Here is a 14,917-nt window from a genome sequence, read left to right as displayed (position 1 = left end):
GAAGCACTGTGTGTACTGCCTGCAAATAGCCTAACCATTCGGGAATGGATAAACTTATTTCCCCCGTGGAAGAACAAATAAAATGGACGAGTCAGATCTAATTGGCAAAATCTCAAAACCAATGTCGTGTAAAACAGCGAGCAGCGCAAGGCTACAGTCTACGACCAAGCTTTAAGGTGGAAAAGCTCACAGAACACTTGTGCACAACGCTCGTGTACATGCACATTAACGTACTGAACCTGCAACGGCATGAGACCCGCAGATGCCGACGCCTCTGGGAAGGGCGAGGAGAAAAGATCTGGTCTGCACTGCCTTCCGTTCTAAAATCGAAATCACCTAGTAATCCGCTGCTGGTAAATGGTTAGCATCTCTATGAGAAAAGTGTGTGTGGGGGGTCGGGGGAGAGGGAACATGTGCCTCAGACAGAACTGGTAACAGCCCTGGGTTAGGGTCATTTTCACCGTCAGGATGAAATGCAGGATGAGAACACACCGGAGGGGAGGGGAAGGCACTGGCCAGTCAGCAGGATGCTTTGCCGGCAATAAAATGCAAACCAGGAGGAATGTCTGAGGGCCAAGTATATTCCACTGATGAAATAAATGCAACTTCCATTCAACGGAAGGAAAACCCAGGAGCCATCCCATTCCTCCATGCCCACCACAGGCCCACCAGACTCGTGTAGCTATTTCCAGGTGAGTGTTGATCCAATTCACTTTTTAAAACTATTTACCTCATTTCATGATTAATTTGCAGTTTCTTCCCCCAAAACAATTCTTATTCACCCCCTGAAAGCTACTGGCTGAGCCTCTGTAAGCAGCATTTTGCAGAAGCTGTGGCGGGAGAGTGGAGACCATGAGCTTTTCTTCAGGTTCATTTAATCCATAAAAGAAACTATGGCCCTGGCCAGTGTGGCTCGGTGGATAGAGCGTCAGCCTGTGGACTGAAGGGTCCCGGGTTCGATGCCAGTGAAGGGCACGTACTTCGGTTGCAGGCTCGGTCCCTGGCCCGGTCGGGACGTGTGTGAACCGATCCATGTCTCTCTCACATCGATGTTTCTCTGTTTCTCACCCTTTCACTCTCTCTAAAAATCAATGGAAAAATATCCTCAGGTGAGGATTAGGGGGAAAAAAACCCTATAATTATAGTCACTATTTTCCCCTTGTTGCAGATAAATTGGGACTCAGAGAGTTTAAAACCTACCCCAAATCACCATGCTGCCATAACATGAGCCATAATTCAAAATCAGTTTGGCAGCCTCAAAACCTATACCCTTTTCACTGCCCTGCAATGACCTCATAGCCAGGGGAGATCTTAACATCTAACTTCCCTGCTTGTACTATTTTATATGGGCTATACTCACCGTATACCATGAATTATATTTTTTCATAAAACCAGTCAGACTAGAATATTGCCGTAACTTTTGAACCAGTGACTCAAATTCTAGGAATGATTTCGAGCAAGATAATGAAAGGAAACCTTAGAAATAATGTTTTAGCTGCTCCAGACCACAGGAAATAAAAACATATTTTTTAAAAATGTAAGGAACAAAGTACTAACTCAAACCCCAGGCATGGTGCCAAGAACTGTACATACGCTTCCACACCTAACGGTCACATCACCACACACTCGGCGTCAGCAGCCCAGCTGACAGGTGAGGAGGGGTCTGTAAGCAACTTAGGGACCTGCCGCCACGCATGTGGTCAGGTGGAGCCTGAATCTGAAGCCAGGGCGTCTGCTTCCCCAGTCGGTGCAGTTAATCACTAACGGGCTTATTAACACTTCTGTGACCTGCCACAGTAAGAGAAATGTATTTCACATCGTGATGCAATCTGCACACACACCTGGAAGTAAAGCAACTTCTACAAAACTCGACGTACTGTAACATGCAGCAAAAACTGTCTGTTTAAAAAATGTTGGTTCTGAGCCACGAAATTTCTCAGGACTCGTGACTTAAAAAATGCACAATGCTTAACTGCTTCAAAGATATAGTATTTATTATAATGAGGGTAGGAAAAAAAGCTAAATGGTTAGCCACAGAGCTAAATAATAATCATGAATGTAAAAAAGTTATGTCGAGGAAATACAATTTTCTTATACATAGAAAACATAAAATAGCTGTGCTGAAGCAAAAAAAAAGAGGGCATACGCAATTATATTTTTATTTTTAATTTATAAAGGCTTTTATTTTTCCTTACAAACTGGGGCAGTTAGGAGGCCATATAACAGCCGCTTACACTGACTTGGCACCAAAGCAAATTACTGATGTGTTCTTTGTTCCAAATCACAGTACAAAGTTTTCCAATTAGTTTTATAAAGCTAGCCAAGTTTTTATATACACACACACACACACACACACACACACACACAAAATACAGATACTAAAACAAAATAAATCCTCTACTCATATTTTTATAAATGAAAACTTAGAACCAAATACTTTATAATAGTAAAAGAACAAAAGTTTGCAAACACATTCTAAAGCTACACACATTTCAGCTTTACAGAAATATGCCCCCTGCCCCACTGACACCCCTCTGAGGCCTGCGCCTTCGACCCTCGCCCCCAGGAGTCCCCCGGAACCTATGGCTTCAAGAGGAGGGGGCTGGGGCGCTGGTCTGAGGTCGGGCGCTGGTCTGAGATGGGGCGCTGCTCGGAGGTCGGGTGCTGGTCTGAGATCGGGCGCTGGTCTGAGAAGGGGCGCTGGTCTGAGATCGGGCGCTGGCCTGGGATGGGGCGCTGGCCTGAGGTCGGGCCCGGTCCTCCTCCTCCGCCAGGGCCTCGCAGTACTGGGCCGGCCAGTCCTTGGGGTCCTGGTTATGGACTTTGGCCACAAACTTCAGCACTTTCATCTTGCTGGTTTCCAGGTGGGTTCGCGGGCCCCACTGCAACTCATAGTCCACGGGGTCCGTGTGCGGGATCCGCCGGTACTCCAGGTACCGCTGCCGCACGAAGTCCTCGGTGAGGAGCTTCTTGGGGTCGCCGAAGATCAGGTGCTTCTTGGTGGGGTACACCCCCAGGCGGCGCAGGAAGTCCCAGACCTCCGTCTCCTTGACGGCGTTGCCCTTCATGAAGATGAGCCCCAGGACGATCATCAGCAGGCCGGTGGTGGGCGTGCCCTGGTCGCCCCGCAGCTCGGCGTCCTCCTCCACGGGCTCCAGGCTGTTGATGAGGATGTAGGTGTTGCTCTTGGGCTCCAGCTCCACCAGCCGGTACCCGAACACGTACTGCAGGCGCTCGGCGGCGCGGTGCAGGAGGTCGGGGAACATGTCCCGGTAGTCGCCCAGGACGTGCTTCACGATGTCGGCCCGCTTGATGGGGATCTTCCTCTGGTCCTTAATCAGCAGGAACTGCACCAGCTCGGCCACCTTCAGCTCCAGCTGCTTCTGGGACCGGGGCCCCACGGCCAGGGGCGCGTCGGCTCGGCGGCCGCCCTGCGACGAGGAGCGGCGGGGGTCCTGCGAGCCGCCCGCCCCGCGGGAGGTGCTCGGGGCCTCCTCGGCGACGGCGCTTCTCGCGGCCCGGCTGTCCCCGCCGCGGCCCCCGTCCCTGTCGGCCTGGGAGCTGGGGCGGCCCCGGCTCCGCGGCTTCGGCAGCATGTCCCCGGCGGCGGGAGCCCGGCCCGGCGGGAACTTCAGCGGCACGGGAGGCGGCGACCGGAGAGCGGCGCGCGCAGTGGGAATTGTGGGTAAGTCGGCGCGCTGGGAATCTGGGCGGGGCCAGGGGCGTGCGTATTGCGTCACAGACACTGCGCGGTGCGTCGGTGGAGGCTGCGCGCATGCGTCAGGAAGGCGACGCAGTGCGTGAGTCCGCAGCCGCCGCAGGCGCGCAGGCGTCCGCACCGGTGACGGTGGAGCTGGTGGGAAGGGTCGCCCCTTCAAACCCTGCAGGCGGAGCCCAGGAGCCGAACGCTCAGCACGTGTGCGGCCAAGTTCCTGCCCGGACAGTGACACCGAAAGTCAATGTCAAGCCCGTGGTTGAGCCTTGGCCCCTGAAGCAAGAGGTCGCGGGTTCGATTCCCGCTCAGGCACATGCCCGGGTTGCGGGCTCGATCCCTGATGAGGGTGTGCAGGAGGCAGCCGATCGATGTTCTCTCTCATCGATATTTCTCTCTTTTTCCCCTTCCTCTCTCTCTAAAAAGAAAATCAATAGCCGTGACCAGTGTGGGTCAGTAGTTAGCGCACCTGCTGGCGCACCTGAGGGTCGCAGGTTTGATTCCCCGCCAAAGGGCTTTTGCCCCTGCTCCCAGTGGGGTCCGTTCGGGAGGCAACCAATCCACGTGTCTCTCTCTCTCTCTCTCTCTCTCTCTTTTCTCTCTCTACCCCCCCGTCCCCATCTCTAAAAAGCATTGCGAAGCTGGACGGAAATGCACCCAGGCCCCAGAGGACGCCCGTTGCTTTGCCTTCGCCACCCCCTCCCCTTGCTCAGTTGACCCTCCTAACCATTTCCCACCAGTTGCCTTCTCCAAAGCCACCAAGAGTCTATTAAAAAGGAAGCTGTGGTGAAGGTAGGCTTGCCTCACTAGCAGGACTTGCCCCATCCTTTCACTGTTTCAGTATTTATATTTTTGCATCAAACTCCATCAGTTAGACAACTACGACCAAACCACCCCATAAAGCATGTTTCGTTTCAGTGACGTGTTTTTGCTTGGTCATGCAAGTTTATCTTTTGGAAAGCACCTGGTCACATAAACAACCACAATTTTAGCAGAAATGAGTAAGAAGGTGCTACAAACAAACGCACTCTCTCAAGAGATTACCATTTAATTTTGGGCATCACTGATCAAGAATTGCAATAATGTGAATCTCTTAAATTTCTTAATTCTTACTATATCAGCCTTAGGGTTTGATGAGAAAGAAGAGAACCCAAGGGTATCATCTCTCACAGTCTATGGTGTGTACACTCTGTATATATATATATATATTTAATTGTGCAGCTCTAATAGCCACCATGAGTCATTTCATTAACTCGGTCTATCTGTAATCTTCTGCCATTACTTCTATGGATCTTAGCAAATGTGCTCCTTTTCTATTTATTGACTTGCAAAGAAGAAACTGCCTCCTGCACCCTCCCTACTGGGGATCGAGCCCACAACCCGGGCATGTGCCCTGACTGGGAATAGAACCCTGACCTCCTGGTTCATAGGTCCACGCTCAACCACGGAGCCACACAGGCTGGGCGAATTTACCTGTTTTTTTAAAGCTACCCAGGAAATGGGTAAACTCTTTAAAGAACCAAATCAAACTCCGTTCCTCCTTAGTGCAAATATACTCAAAGGAAAGCAATTCAAAACACAATATTTGAATAGCATCAAAACACAATCTTATTACAAATATCATTAAGTGTCAGTGGCATAAAATCTTTGTTTGTAATTCAGTATGAAAATGCAATCTGATAATGGCACTGGAACTGCAATATTAAACGCAAAATGATATTCTATGTTCTGATGCAAGTTTGCCAGCTAAAATCGGGTAAACTCTGAGTAATAACTTTCTGTGCCACACAAGATCTAACAAAATACCCTCAAGCATCAATCCTACTGACAGAAGCCTGCTAAGAAAAGCAAATATATCATTGAGGCATTCATTTTGTTTTTACAATGAGAAAATTCATCTGCTTCTATGTCCTTGCAAATTAAAGTTAGGTCTCAAGTCCAAAGAAACCTGCAGCTGAGAATTCTGCGAAAAACTCCCCCAAAAAGATCAGTTGTACCCCGAGTTAAAAAAAATACTCAGCAACTAAGAGACAACAGAGAAATGGGAAATAAGATGAAAGCCACTGCCAACAACTGAACTGATATTTCAGCGGGTTTTTTTCCTTTGTGTGTATGTTTTTTTTCTTGCTAAGGTGTTCACTTAAATTACCAAGCAGCACCACAGGTTAAGCTACCGCCGTGACTGTGAAAATCATCAGTGTCCATCAATGGCATCTTTGCCCAGATAGCAGATTGTCATACCCAGACGGTGAGAAAAGATAACAGGTTTTTGTGTTTGGTTTTAGTTAATCCTCACTGGAGGCATTTTTTTCCATCGATTTTTTTTAAGAGAGTAGAAGGGAGGGGCAGAGGGGAGAGAGAGAGAAAAACATGTGAGAGAGCCTCATCACTTGGTTGCCTCCCACACGCCCCCTACTGGGGATGGAGCCTGCAACCCAGTCATGTGCCCTGACTGGGAATCAAACCTTGACCTCCTGGTTCATAGGTTGCTGCTCAACCACTGGGCAACACTGGCCAGGGGAAGTTATTTTCTTTTAAAAGTGAACTTCAATGTTTATTTTCTTGCTTCAGGAGATGAATGAAAAATATATTTTCAATCAATTTTAACATCAGAGGTACACCATGCCATAGCAGTTATCCACATGCAAATTTTCAGGAAATTCAGTGTGATTTGAATATGACATTTGTGGCTTTTTGTTCAGCATGTGAAGTAATAAAGACAAAGTGGTTTAAAAAAGAAAAACATTTTCAAACACTTTATGTTAATGACCTTAATACTTTTATTACTAGGCCCAATAGAAAAAAATTAAAAATTATTTGAGGCAAACACTACACCAGCTAAGATTTCCAATGCATCGAACAAAGAAATGCCTACTACCCATTCCTCTTTAGATGTCTCTCAGCAATTAATTGCTTTATTTCATCTCCTTGATTGCAAATGCCTGCCAAGGCGCTCTCATCTTTCCTGTCTACTGAATTCTCCTCTGCGTCCCTGGTATTTCTTGCAGAACCAGAGAAAGGCGTTAACGTTTCTGACAGTGACCTGGTGCAAAAGCAAGGGCTTCTGGGGAAGAAAAGCAATGATGAATCTATGCAGCCACCATGTGTGAACTGAATCGCTTTGCTGCCTGTTCCAGAGGACCAAAGTGCAACGTGTGCAGCAGGGAGCAAAGGCTGGGAGGTTGGGGGGCGGGGGGGTACACATACTATTTTGGTGGGTAGACAGGAAAAGCAACCTGATATTTCAATGGTTACAATAAAATCCCTTGGGTCCACTCCTTAGTAACAAAGATCCATCCTAGTGACATCACAGATAAAGGGCTACCTAATAATGACACGTGTCTGGCCAGTGTTGCTCAGTGGTTGAGTGTCAACCCATGAACCAGGAGGTCACTGGTTTGATTCCCAGTCAGGGCACATGCCCAGGTTGCGGGCTTGATCCCCATTAGGGGGCGTGCAGGAGGCAGCCTATCAGTGATTCTCTCTCATCATTGATGTTTCCATCCCTCTCTCTGGGAATCGAACCGTGACCACCTGCTTCATGGGTCAATGCTCAACCACTGAGCCACACTGGCCAGCAGGAGCTGACTTTACTAGAGGATTCCTGCTCCCTGAAGCTGGCAACATCATCTCCTAATCTGGTTGGAAAAACCAGGGCCTCCTTCTTTCTTGGGAAGCATGAGTTGGTTTTTACCTCCCACACCCCCGATTTTCTGAATCCTACAAGTCAGAGAGAGGCGGTGTGGGGAAAAGCAAATCTTAGCTAACGCTCTGCCTCCTAGGAGCCAAGCAGCCATTAAAAATGTGCTGATGAAATGTCCTGGCCTGGTGAATTGTTCATCATCCGAGTGGCTCCCCTGCTCATACGGGGTTTCTCTGCCTCTCCTATTCACCTCTAAGCAAATGACCGGATTCACTGTGGTTATTCTCCTGGACATTGTAAGACTGTACTTTGGGAAATTTCACACAGAAATTAATGTGGATGCGCCTGTTATGCTTATGCTGAACCCTTGGGCCCAAGCGTGATTTTACTTACAATTTACAGAAATCCAGCCCCACTCGCTGCCATTTAATATTAAAATCCGCACACATTGTTACTTGATTAATCTTATGCCAGGATGACATTTCTACGTTTTTAAAATGTTTTTATTGCTTTTAGAGAGAGGGGAAGGGAAAGGGGATAGAGAGACAGAGAGATAGAAACATGGATTGGCTGCCTCCTGCATGCCCCCTACTGGGGATCGAGCCTGAAACTCGGGCATGTGCCCTGACCAGGAATCGAACCTGTGACCTCCTGGTTCACCAGGCGCAGCAAACTCATGTGCCTCCTAAGAAGTGCAGTGGTTTGAAGGACGGAGACAGCCAAATTGCAGAACAGATGGCTACTATGGAGCAGAACCGAGGGAGGAGGCATAAATAGAGCGTATGATAAAAACATAATGAGGACAGAAGGAGAGGGGAGTGCAGCACAACAACCAATTCTAGAGCAGAATCAGGCTTTTTTATTTTTCTTCGTTTAAAATGTTCACAGAGCACGGTCCCTGCTGAAAACCAAATACTGTTTTTAGAGGCTCCGCGGAAAGCTGTGTCACACAAGACAGGACCAAAAGTTCATGAAATAAAAGCCACAAGGGAAGAAGCAACGTACGAAGGGCAGAAGCAGGGGGCTGGGAACGTAGATGCTACAAGCTGGGGAGGAAACAAAACAGGACGGAGAACAAGCAAAGAACCCACATCAGAGGAAAAGCCACTCAGCCCCGGCTGGTGGGTGGATCAGTTGGTTAGAGCATCGTCCCGATACGCCAAGGGTGCAGGTTCGATCCCCGGTTAGGGTCGATGCCGAACCACTGAGCCACACTGGCTGGGCTACTGAGCATTTAAATCTGACAAGGACATTCTCAAAACGAGGATGCAATAAAAAATCCTGAGCCACTGCCGAAACCGGTTTGGCTCAGTGGATAGAGCGTCGGCCTGCGGACTGAAAGGTCCCGGGTTCGATTCCGGTCAAGGGCATGTACCTGGGTTGCAGGCACATCCCCAGTAGGAGGTGTGCAGGAGGCAGCTGATCGATGTTTCTCTCCCATCGATGTTTCTAACTATCTATCTCTCTCCCTTCCTCTCTGTAAAAAATCAATAAAATATATAAAAAAAAAAAATCCTAAGCCACAGACAAACCAAGTCGAGATGCAGCTGAGAAAGGTGAGTTGAATCAATGGGGGTAACTCACCATATTAACAGAATAAAGGACGTCTCTCCCATAATCATCTCACAACAGAAAGAAAGGTCCTAAGAGAAAATTCACTACCGATCCATGATTCTAAAAAACCCTAACAAGCCAGGCCGGTGTGGCTCAGTGGTTGAGTGTCAACCCATGAACCAGGGGTCATGGTTCAATTCCTGGTCAGGGCACATGGCCAGGTTGCAGGCTCGATCCCCAGGTGCGGGGCGTGCAGAGGGCAGCGGATTATGATTCTCTCTCATCACTGATGTTTCTATCTCGCTCTTCCCCTCCCTTCCTCTCTAAAATCAATAAAAACATATTCTAAAAAAAATTAAAGATCTAGATGGCCAGGGGCCATCTTCAGCTCATGCACCGAACTCGAGGTCCGCAGCGGGCAGGCGCGCACCGTGAGGAGCGATCCCGAGCGCGATGCCAGTCTCTCCTAACTGTGCCATTTGGAACTCAATGCTGTGTAATTGACTTGGAGAATAACTGATATGTAAGCAAATAAACATAAACATAGGGAACACTCCAAGGCAGAATCTCCCAGAACTGACAAAGCTCACAAACGGCTCCAAGACTCCAAAACCTTTCTTTCTGGTGGGAAACACCCTGTTTGCACCAACCGCCTGGTCCCATTTTCTGCGACAGGCGCTGAAAGGGCTGGCAGGGAAAAAATGAGGTGGACTTATTTCTGGCAAGCAGGAGAGGGCTACAAATATGCCCATTCCGAGGCAATGGTGAGAGCTCTTCATTAATTTCTCATTCATTTGAAAATCTAATAGAAAGGAGTCTGGCTATTTAATGGACTTCAGTTTTATCAACTTCCAGGAGAATTCTTATTTGCCTTCAGTGCGACTGAACTGCCTATGTCTTTTTTCCTAATCATCACTTGTGGATTAGCTTTTATTGCTTTTACAGAGAGTGGAAGGGAGGGGGAGAGTGAGAGAGACACATCGATTGGTTGCCTCCCACAAGCGCCCCAACCGGGGCTAGGAATTGAACCTGCAACCGAGGTAGGTGCCCTTGACTGGGAATTGAACCCAAGACCCTCAGTCCGTGTGCTGATGCTCTAACCACTTAACACCACTGGCCAGACAAGAAGGATGATCTTTTCAAAAAAGAATGGTGCTGCTTGTCCTGGCTGGTTTGGCTCAGGGGATAGAGCGTCAGGCTGCGGTCTGAAGGGTCCCAGGTTTGATTCCGGTCACAGACACATGCCGGGGTTTCGGGCTCCATCCCCAGTATGGGGCGTGCAGGAGGCAGCCGATCCATGATTCTCTCTCATCATTGATGTTTCTATTTCTCTCTCCCTCTCCCTTCCTCTCTGAAATCAATAAAAATATATGCATTTTTAAAATGGTGCTGGAAAAATTCAAGATATCAACCTCAAGGTACATGTCACATCATATGCAAAAACTAACGCAAAATGACTCACAGACCTCAATGTCATATAGAAAAAAACAACAACTCTCACGCAGTGAGGGCAGGACACTGGAGTCAGGGTGGCCAGGAAACCCTTCCGGACCGGGCACAGCAGTCTTGGGGAGGGAGGACAGGACTGGAGCATGCTGGGTTCCCACATGTGGGCATGGCAGTCAAGCCTGTTCGCCTGAATCTTAAAGGAGAACCATGGTCCTGTGTGGCTGGCAGATTTAAGAAACCAAGAGAGTTACATTTACAGAGAAGAGGTAACTTCTTCTTAAGGAAAAAGCTAAATATAACACATTCGGAATATCACGTGACGTCTTGGTTTTAATTAACTCTTGGAATTCAGCACATTTCTAAAAAAAAAAAAAAACTAAAAAAAAACCAGACTTTTCTTCTGATTACACTGAGCCCATTTTTTATACTTGTCTCATATTCTTTTTCCACAAGAGCAAGTTATATCAAGGGTTCTAGGACCTACAGAAAAAAATTTGCCAATCTTTTTATATTTTTAAGTTCATTTGCTAAGAAGCCAACTGTTTAAATCAGTCACTAAATGGGACATTGCATTTCAAATGTGCCTCTCCATTCAAACCATCTAGGACACTCTAGCCTTTCTTTTATACAAAAAATCCAGGATGCCAGCACCGGTTTGGCTCAGTGGATAGAGCGTCAGCCTGTGGACTGAAGGGTCCCAGGTTCGATTCCGGTCAAGGGCATGTACCTTGGTTGCGGGCACATCCCCAGTGGGAGATGTGCAGGAGGCAGCTGATTGATGTTTCTAACTCTCTATTCTTCTCCCTTCCTCTCTGTAAAAAATCAATAAAATATTTTTTTTTTTTTAAATCCAGGATGATTACCTGGTCGGGTGGAATGAAAGTGTGAACAGCTTCCATTTAAATGCTGATCATATTATTTTTTAAAAAGATTTTTGTTGATTTGAGAGAGGAAGGGAGAGGGAGAGAGAAACATCAATGAGAGAGAATCACGGATCGGCTGCCTCCTGCACGCCCCCTACTGGGGACTGAGCCTGCAAGGTGGGCATATGCCCTGACTGGGAATCAAGCCGTGACCTCCTGGTTCATAGGTCTATGCTCAACCACTGAGCCACACCGGCTGGGCCATATGTTATTTTTAGTTTACTTATACAATACTCAAAGTCAAGAGAGTAGGGCCTTGGCAAGGGCTCAGGCTGCATGGACTCTCCCCATCCTTTGCTGGGGCCGGGGAGGGCGGGGGGGGGGGGGGCGCAGAACAAGGCTGGCAGGTGGCATCGTCTCTAACAGGGAATGGCAAACTGGCTGAAGGCCGTCAGGGAGGAGTGAAGGGACACACACTACAGACTGCGTCACGTATGAGCGAGACAGCGCAGCAGGGAGTGTGGGCAAACACCCTCCCACCCCCCCCACCCCCCCAGGAAGCAGGGAAACAAACAGAACCACACGGACCCCGGAAACAGAGCTGACAGCAGGGAAGAAAGCTGGCGCCCCCCTAGCACCTCATGGACCGAGGCCCTAACACCAACAGGCCTGCCCTCCAGCAGCACTGGAGGCGATAATCGGAGAGATGCCGATGACAGGGGACCAGAGACAGGAGCGAGGAAACCAATTACAAAGTGAGAATTAAACCCGCACCGTGGCACCACTAATACACGACAGGAGTAGACAGGAGTGAAAATTCACCCTCCGGGGGAAAGCGTGCGATCGCTGCGGGAGTTCTATGGAGGAAGAAAGAGAGATGAATTGCAATCAAGGCGGGGAAGGGAGGGGCGGATGGTGGGTTTCTCCTTAACTCCGGGAACCACTGTGTCTTAGCATGAAAGAGCAGCAAGCTGAATTAGAATGAAGTTCACTTTCCCTTCCGAGCTGTTCTGTGAATTTCAAATACAAACAGTCGTTAAAACGTACATTGTGTCGCTCGTGTCTTTTATCATTGCCCTCAGTGAGAGATTTCATCATGTGAAAAACCTCTCATTTATTTTTTTAATATGTTTTATTGACTTGGAGAGAGAGAGGAAGGGAGGGGGAGAGGGAGATAGACACATGAATGATGAGAGAGAATCACAGATCGGCTGCCTCCTGCACGCCCCCTACTGGTGATGCAGGTCACAACCCAGGCATGTGCACCAGGATTGAACCCTGGCCTCCTGGTTCATAGGCTGACACCCAAACAGGAAGCTACACTGGCCAGGGCAGCTGTTCTCTATGGGCTGGTTTTAGCGCCTGAGCTGCAACAGGACATTCTTTCTCCAGGGACACCCACCTTCCCGTAGCCCCTGCCTCCACAACACTGACGCCAAAGAGAAGCCCATTTGCTAGAAATCACATGTGAAATTAAAACCTAAACTCGAAGTGCATGCCACCAAAAGACCTATCCTATTTTCTTTAACTCTGAAAAGTCAGAACACCTCGTTTCTGCACCTGCCCCGCACACTCCTCAGCTGTTCCGGAGCCTGCACCGAGGTGCCAGCGAGCGAGTCCCTGCTGCCCATGATACGGAGACGCTGGAACCTAGTAACCAGCCGCCGTGTTCCTCCACGGCAGAGGAGTGGAAATATGAGATTGTGCGGGGTTTTTCCACACCAACAACAATTAGCATATAAAAGGTGCGCTCAGCATTCCGGAAATTGGAATGGTTTTACAGACTCTGTGCCAGGAACACAGGGAAAAAAGAACAAAGGCATCTATTTATTACACTGTCTTCCGAATTCTATCCACTCTCGCTTTTCTAGGTTTTCTCATTAGGGACGGGTGGGGGGAGGGGGAGGAAGCCCAAGCCAGACCACTGCTCAAAGCCCCAGCTAGTTTTCATAACAAGAAACGCAGCCAGCCCTACTCTCTTCTGCGGCAGCATAAGGATGTTTAGATCGAATGAACTATAGGATCGATCACTGACCGACTCCGGCCCGTGTGGCCCAGTGGTTGAATGCAGACCTATGAACCAGGAGGTCACGGTTCAATTCTCCGTCAGGGCACATGCTCGGGTTGTGGGCTCGATCCCTAATAAGGGGCGTACAGGAGGCAACTGATTAATAATTCTCTCTCATCACTGATGTTTCTATCTCTCCCTCTCCCTTCCTCTCTGAAATCAATAAAAATATATATTAGTAATTGTTTAAAAAATAAAATCCCTTCCTTACATTGTTACATTTCTTTTTTTTATTTCTCTATTCAATCTTAATCCATAATAACAGAGGTTAATGTACTTATAACTCTTCTCAAAGAATTTTTTTTGACTGACTTGTTTCTTGGATTTTAATTTCATTACTTTCCTTTTAATATTACTTAAGTTATTTTTTGTGAATCAGTTACAAACAGAAATTTAATTCTTGTTTCTCAAGTTTGAAAACTAAACTCTGAAAAACAAACAAACACAAAAAGCCCTAGAAAGACACCCTCCCTTCCCAAAAATGTTTGCAATACTTATTACTGTTTGATAAGAGATAAGGGAACTCATCAGTATTTCATTTATTCAACCAAGATGAAGTCTTTGGGATGATCCGTCTGCTGATGTAGACACCAAGTATGTGTAAGATGAAATTTACACGCCGAGAAAGAAACAAAAGTAGAACATGATCAATAGCCGCTAACAGTGATTTCTTCTTTGCTTATAATGTGCCAGGTACTGTTCTAAGTTTCTCACATGGACTTTAATCCTCCAGTGACCTCACACTGACAGAGGAAAGGCACTCCTATCATTATTCCCATTTTATAGGTGAAAACCCCCAGGAATGAAGACGCTAACAGCTAGCAAGTGGTAGGCGTAGAATGCAAATCAGTCCTCATAGCCATGAGCACATTGTGTACAACCTTAGTGTTTTTAATGGAAGTTTCGTTATGTTGTTAATAGTTGCCAAAGCAGATCGAATACTGTGATTAGTTACATGACCCTATTCGTGCTTATAAAATTGCATTTAGAAAATTTGTTGTTGTTGTTAATCCTCACCTGGGGATATTTTTCTCATTGATTTTTAGAGAGAGTGGAAGGGAGGGGGGTAGAGAGAAAGGAAGAGAGAGAGAGAGAGAGAAACATCGATGTGAGAGACACATTGATTGGTTGCCTCCCACATGTGCCTTGACCAGGGATCGAACCTGCAACCCAGGTAGGTGCCTTTGACTGGAATTGAACTTGGGACCCTTCAGTCTGTGGGCCCATGTTCTATACACTAAGCCAAACCTGCTACGGTGCATTTAAATTTTTAAAATTGATTTGAGAGAGATAGAGAAAGGGGGGAGGGATGGAGAAAGGAGGGGAGGAGAGAGGGAGAGAGAATAACATGGTTTTGTTGTCCCACTTATTTCTGCATTCATTGGTTGACTCCCTGGCACACAGGGACAATGTTGCAGCAACCAACTGATCTACCCGCCACGGCGAAACTGCCTCTGCAAGTCCCCTGGTTCTAGGTGTGCAGGCTTCCTGCTTCCCCGGCTATCTGCGCTGACTGCCTTTTTCACTCGGCCCCTCTCTGTCATCTGTCCGATGGGGATCGTCAGCTCATTCATCACCTGACAGATTTACTAACTCACTCATCATTTTGCCATTTACGAGCCTGTCCT

At 47.6% G+C, this 14,917-nt stretch overlaps 2 protein-coding genes across 8 annotated transcripts in view; both read right to left on the bottom strand.

Annotated features, from left to right (window-relative positions):
* ENTREP2 (endosomal transmembrane epsin interactor 2) overlaps positions 1 to 14,917 on the bottom strand; it is a 52,058-nt gene that overhangs the window by 18,435 nt on the left and 18,706 nt on the right. The gene's annotated exons all lie outside the window — the stretch shown is intronic.
* On the bottom strand, positions 1,988 to 3,679 carry NSMCE3 (NSE3 homolog, SMC5-SMC6 complex component). Of its 2 annotated transcripts, XM_070400333.1 has the most exons (2): positions 2,657 to 3,679; positions 1,988 to 2,620 (listed from the first exon to the last, which is right to left on the bottom strand). In XM_070400333.1, the coding sequence occupies exons 1-2, from the start codon at positions 3,594 to 3,596 to the stop codon at positions 2,589 to 2,591; spliced, it is 972 nt and encodes a 323-aa protein (XP_070256434.1). In that variant the 5' UTR covers positions 3,597 to 3,679; the 3' UTR covers positions 1,988 to 2,588. The 2 variants fall into 2 exon arrangements, with proteins under 2 accessions (XP_070256434.1, XP_070256433.1); XM_070400332.1 differs by having other exon boundaries at positions 1,988 to 3,679.

The sequence above is a fragment of the Myotis yumanensis genome, unplaced genomic scaffold (assembly GCF_028538775.1).
Source record: "Myotis yumanensis isolate MYYU_CA2020_CCGP unplaced genomic scaffold, mMyoYum1.0.hap1 SCAF_20, whole genome shotgun sequence".
Taxonomy (NCBI): domain Eukaryota; kingdom Metazoa; phylum Chordata; class Mammalia; order Chiroptera; family Vespertilionidae; genus Myotis; species Myotis yumanensis.
This window is presented reverse-complemented; position numbering and strand designations above follow the sequence as displayed.

Coding starts and splice junctions, on each gene's coding strand:
- NSMCE3 (XM_070400332.1), bottom strand. CDS start 3,596: ATGCTGCCGAAGCCGCGGAGCCGGGGCCGCCCCAGCTCCCAGGCCGAC.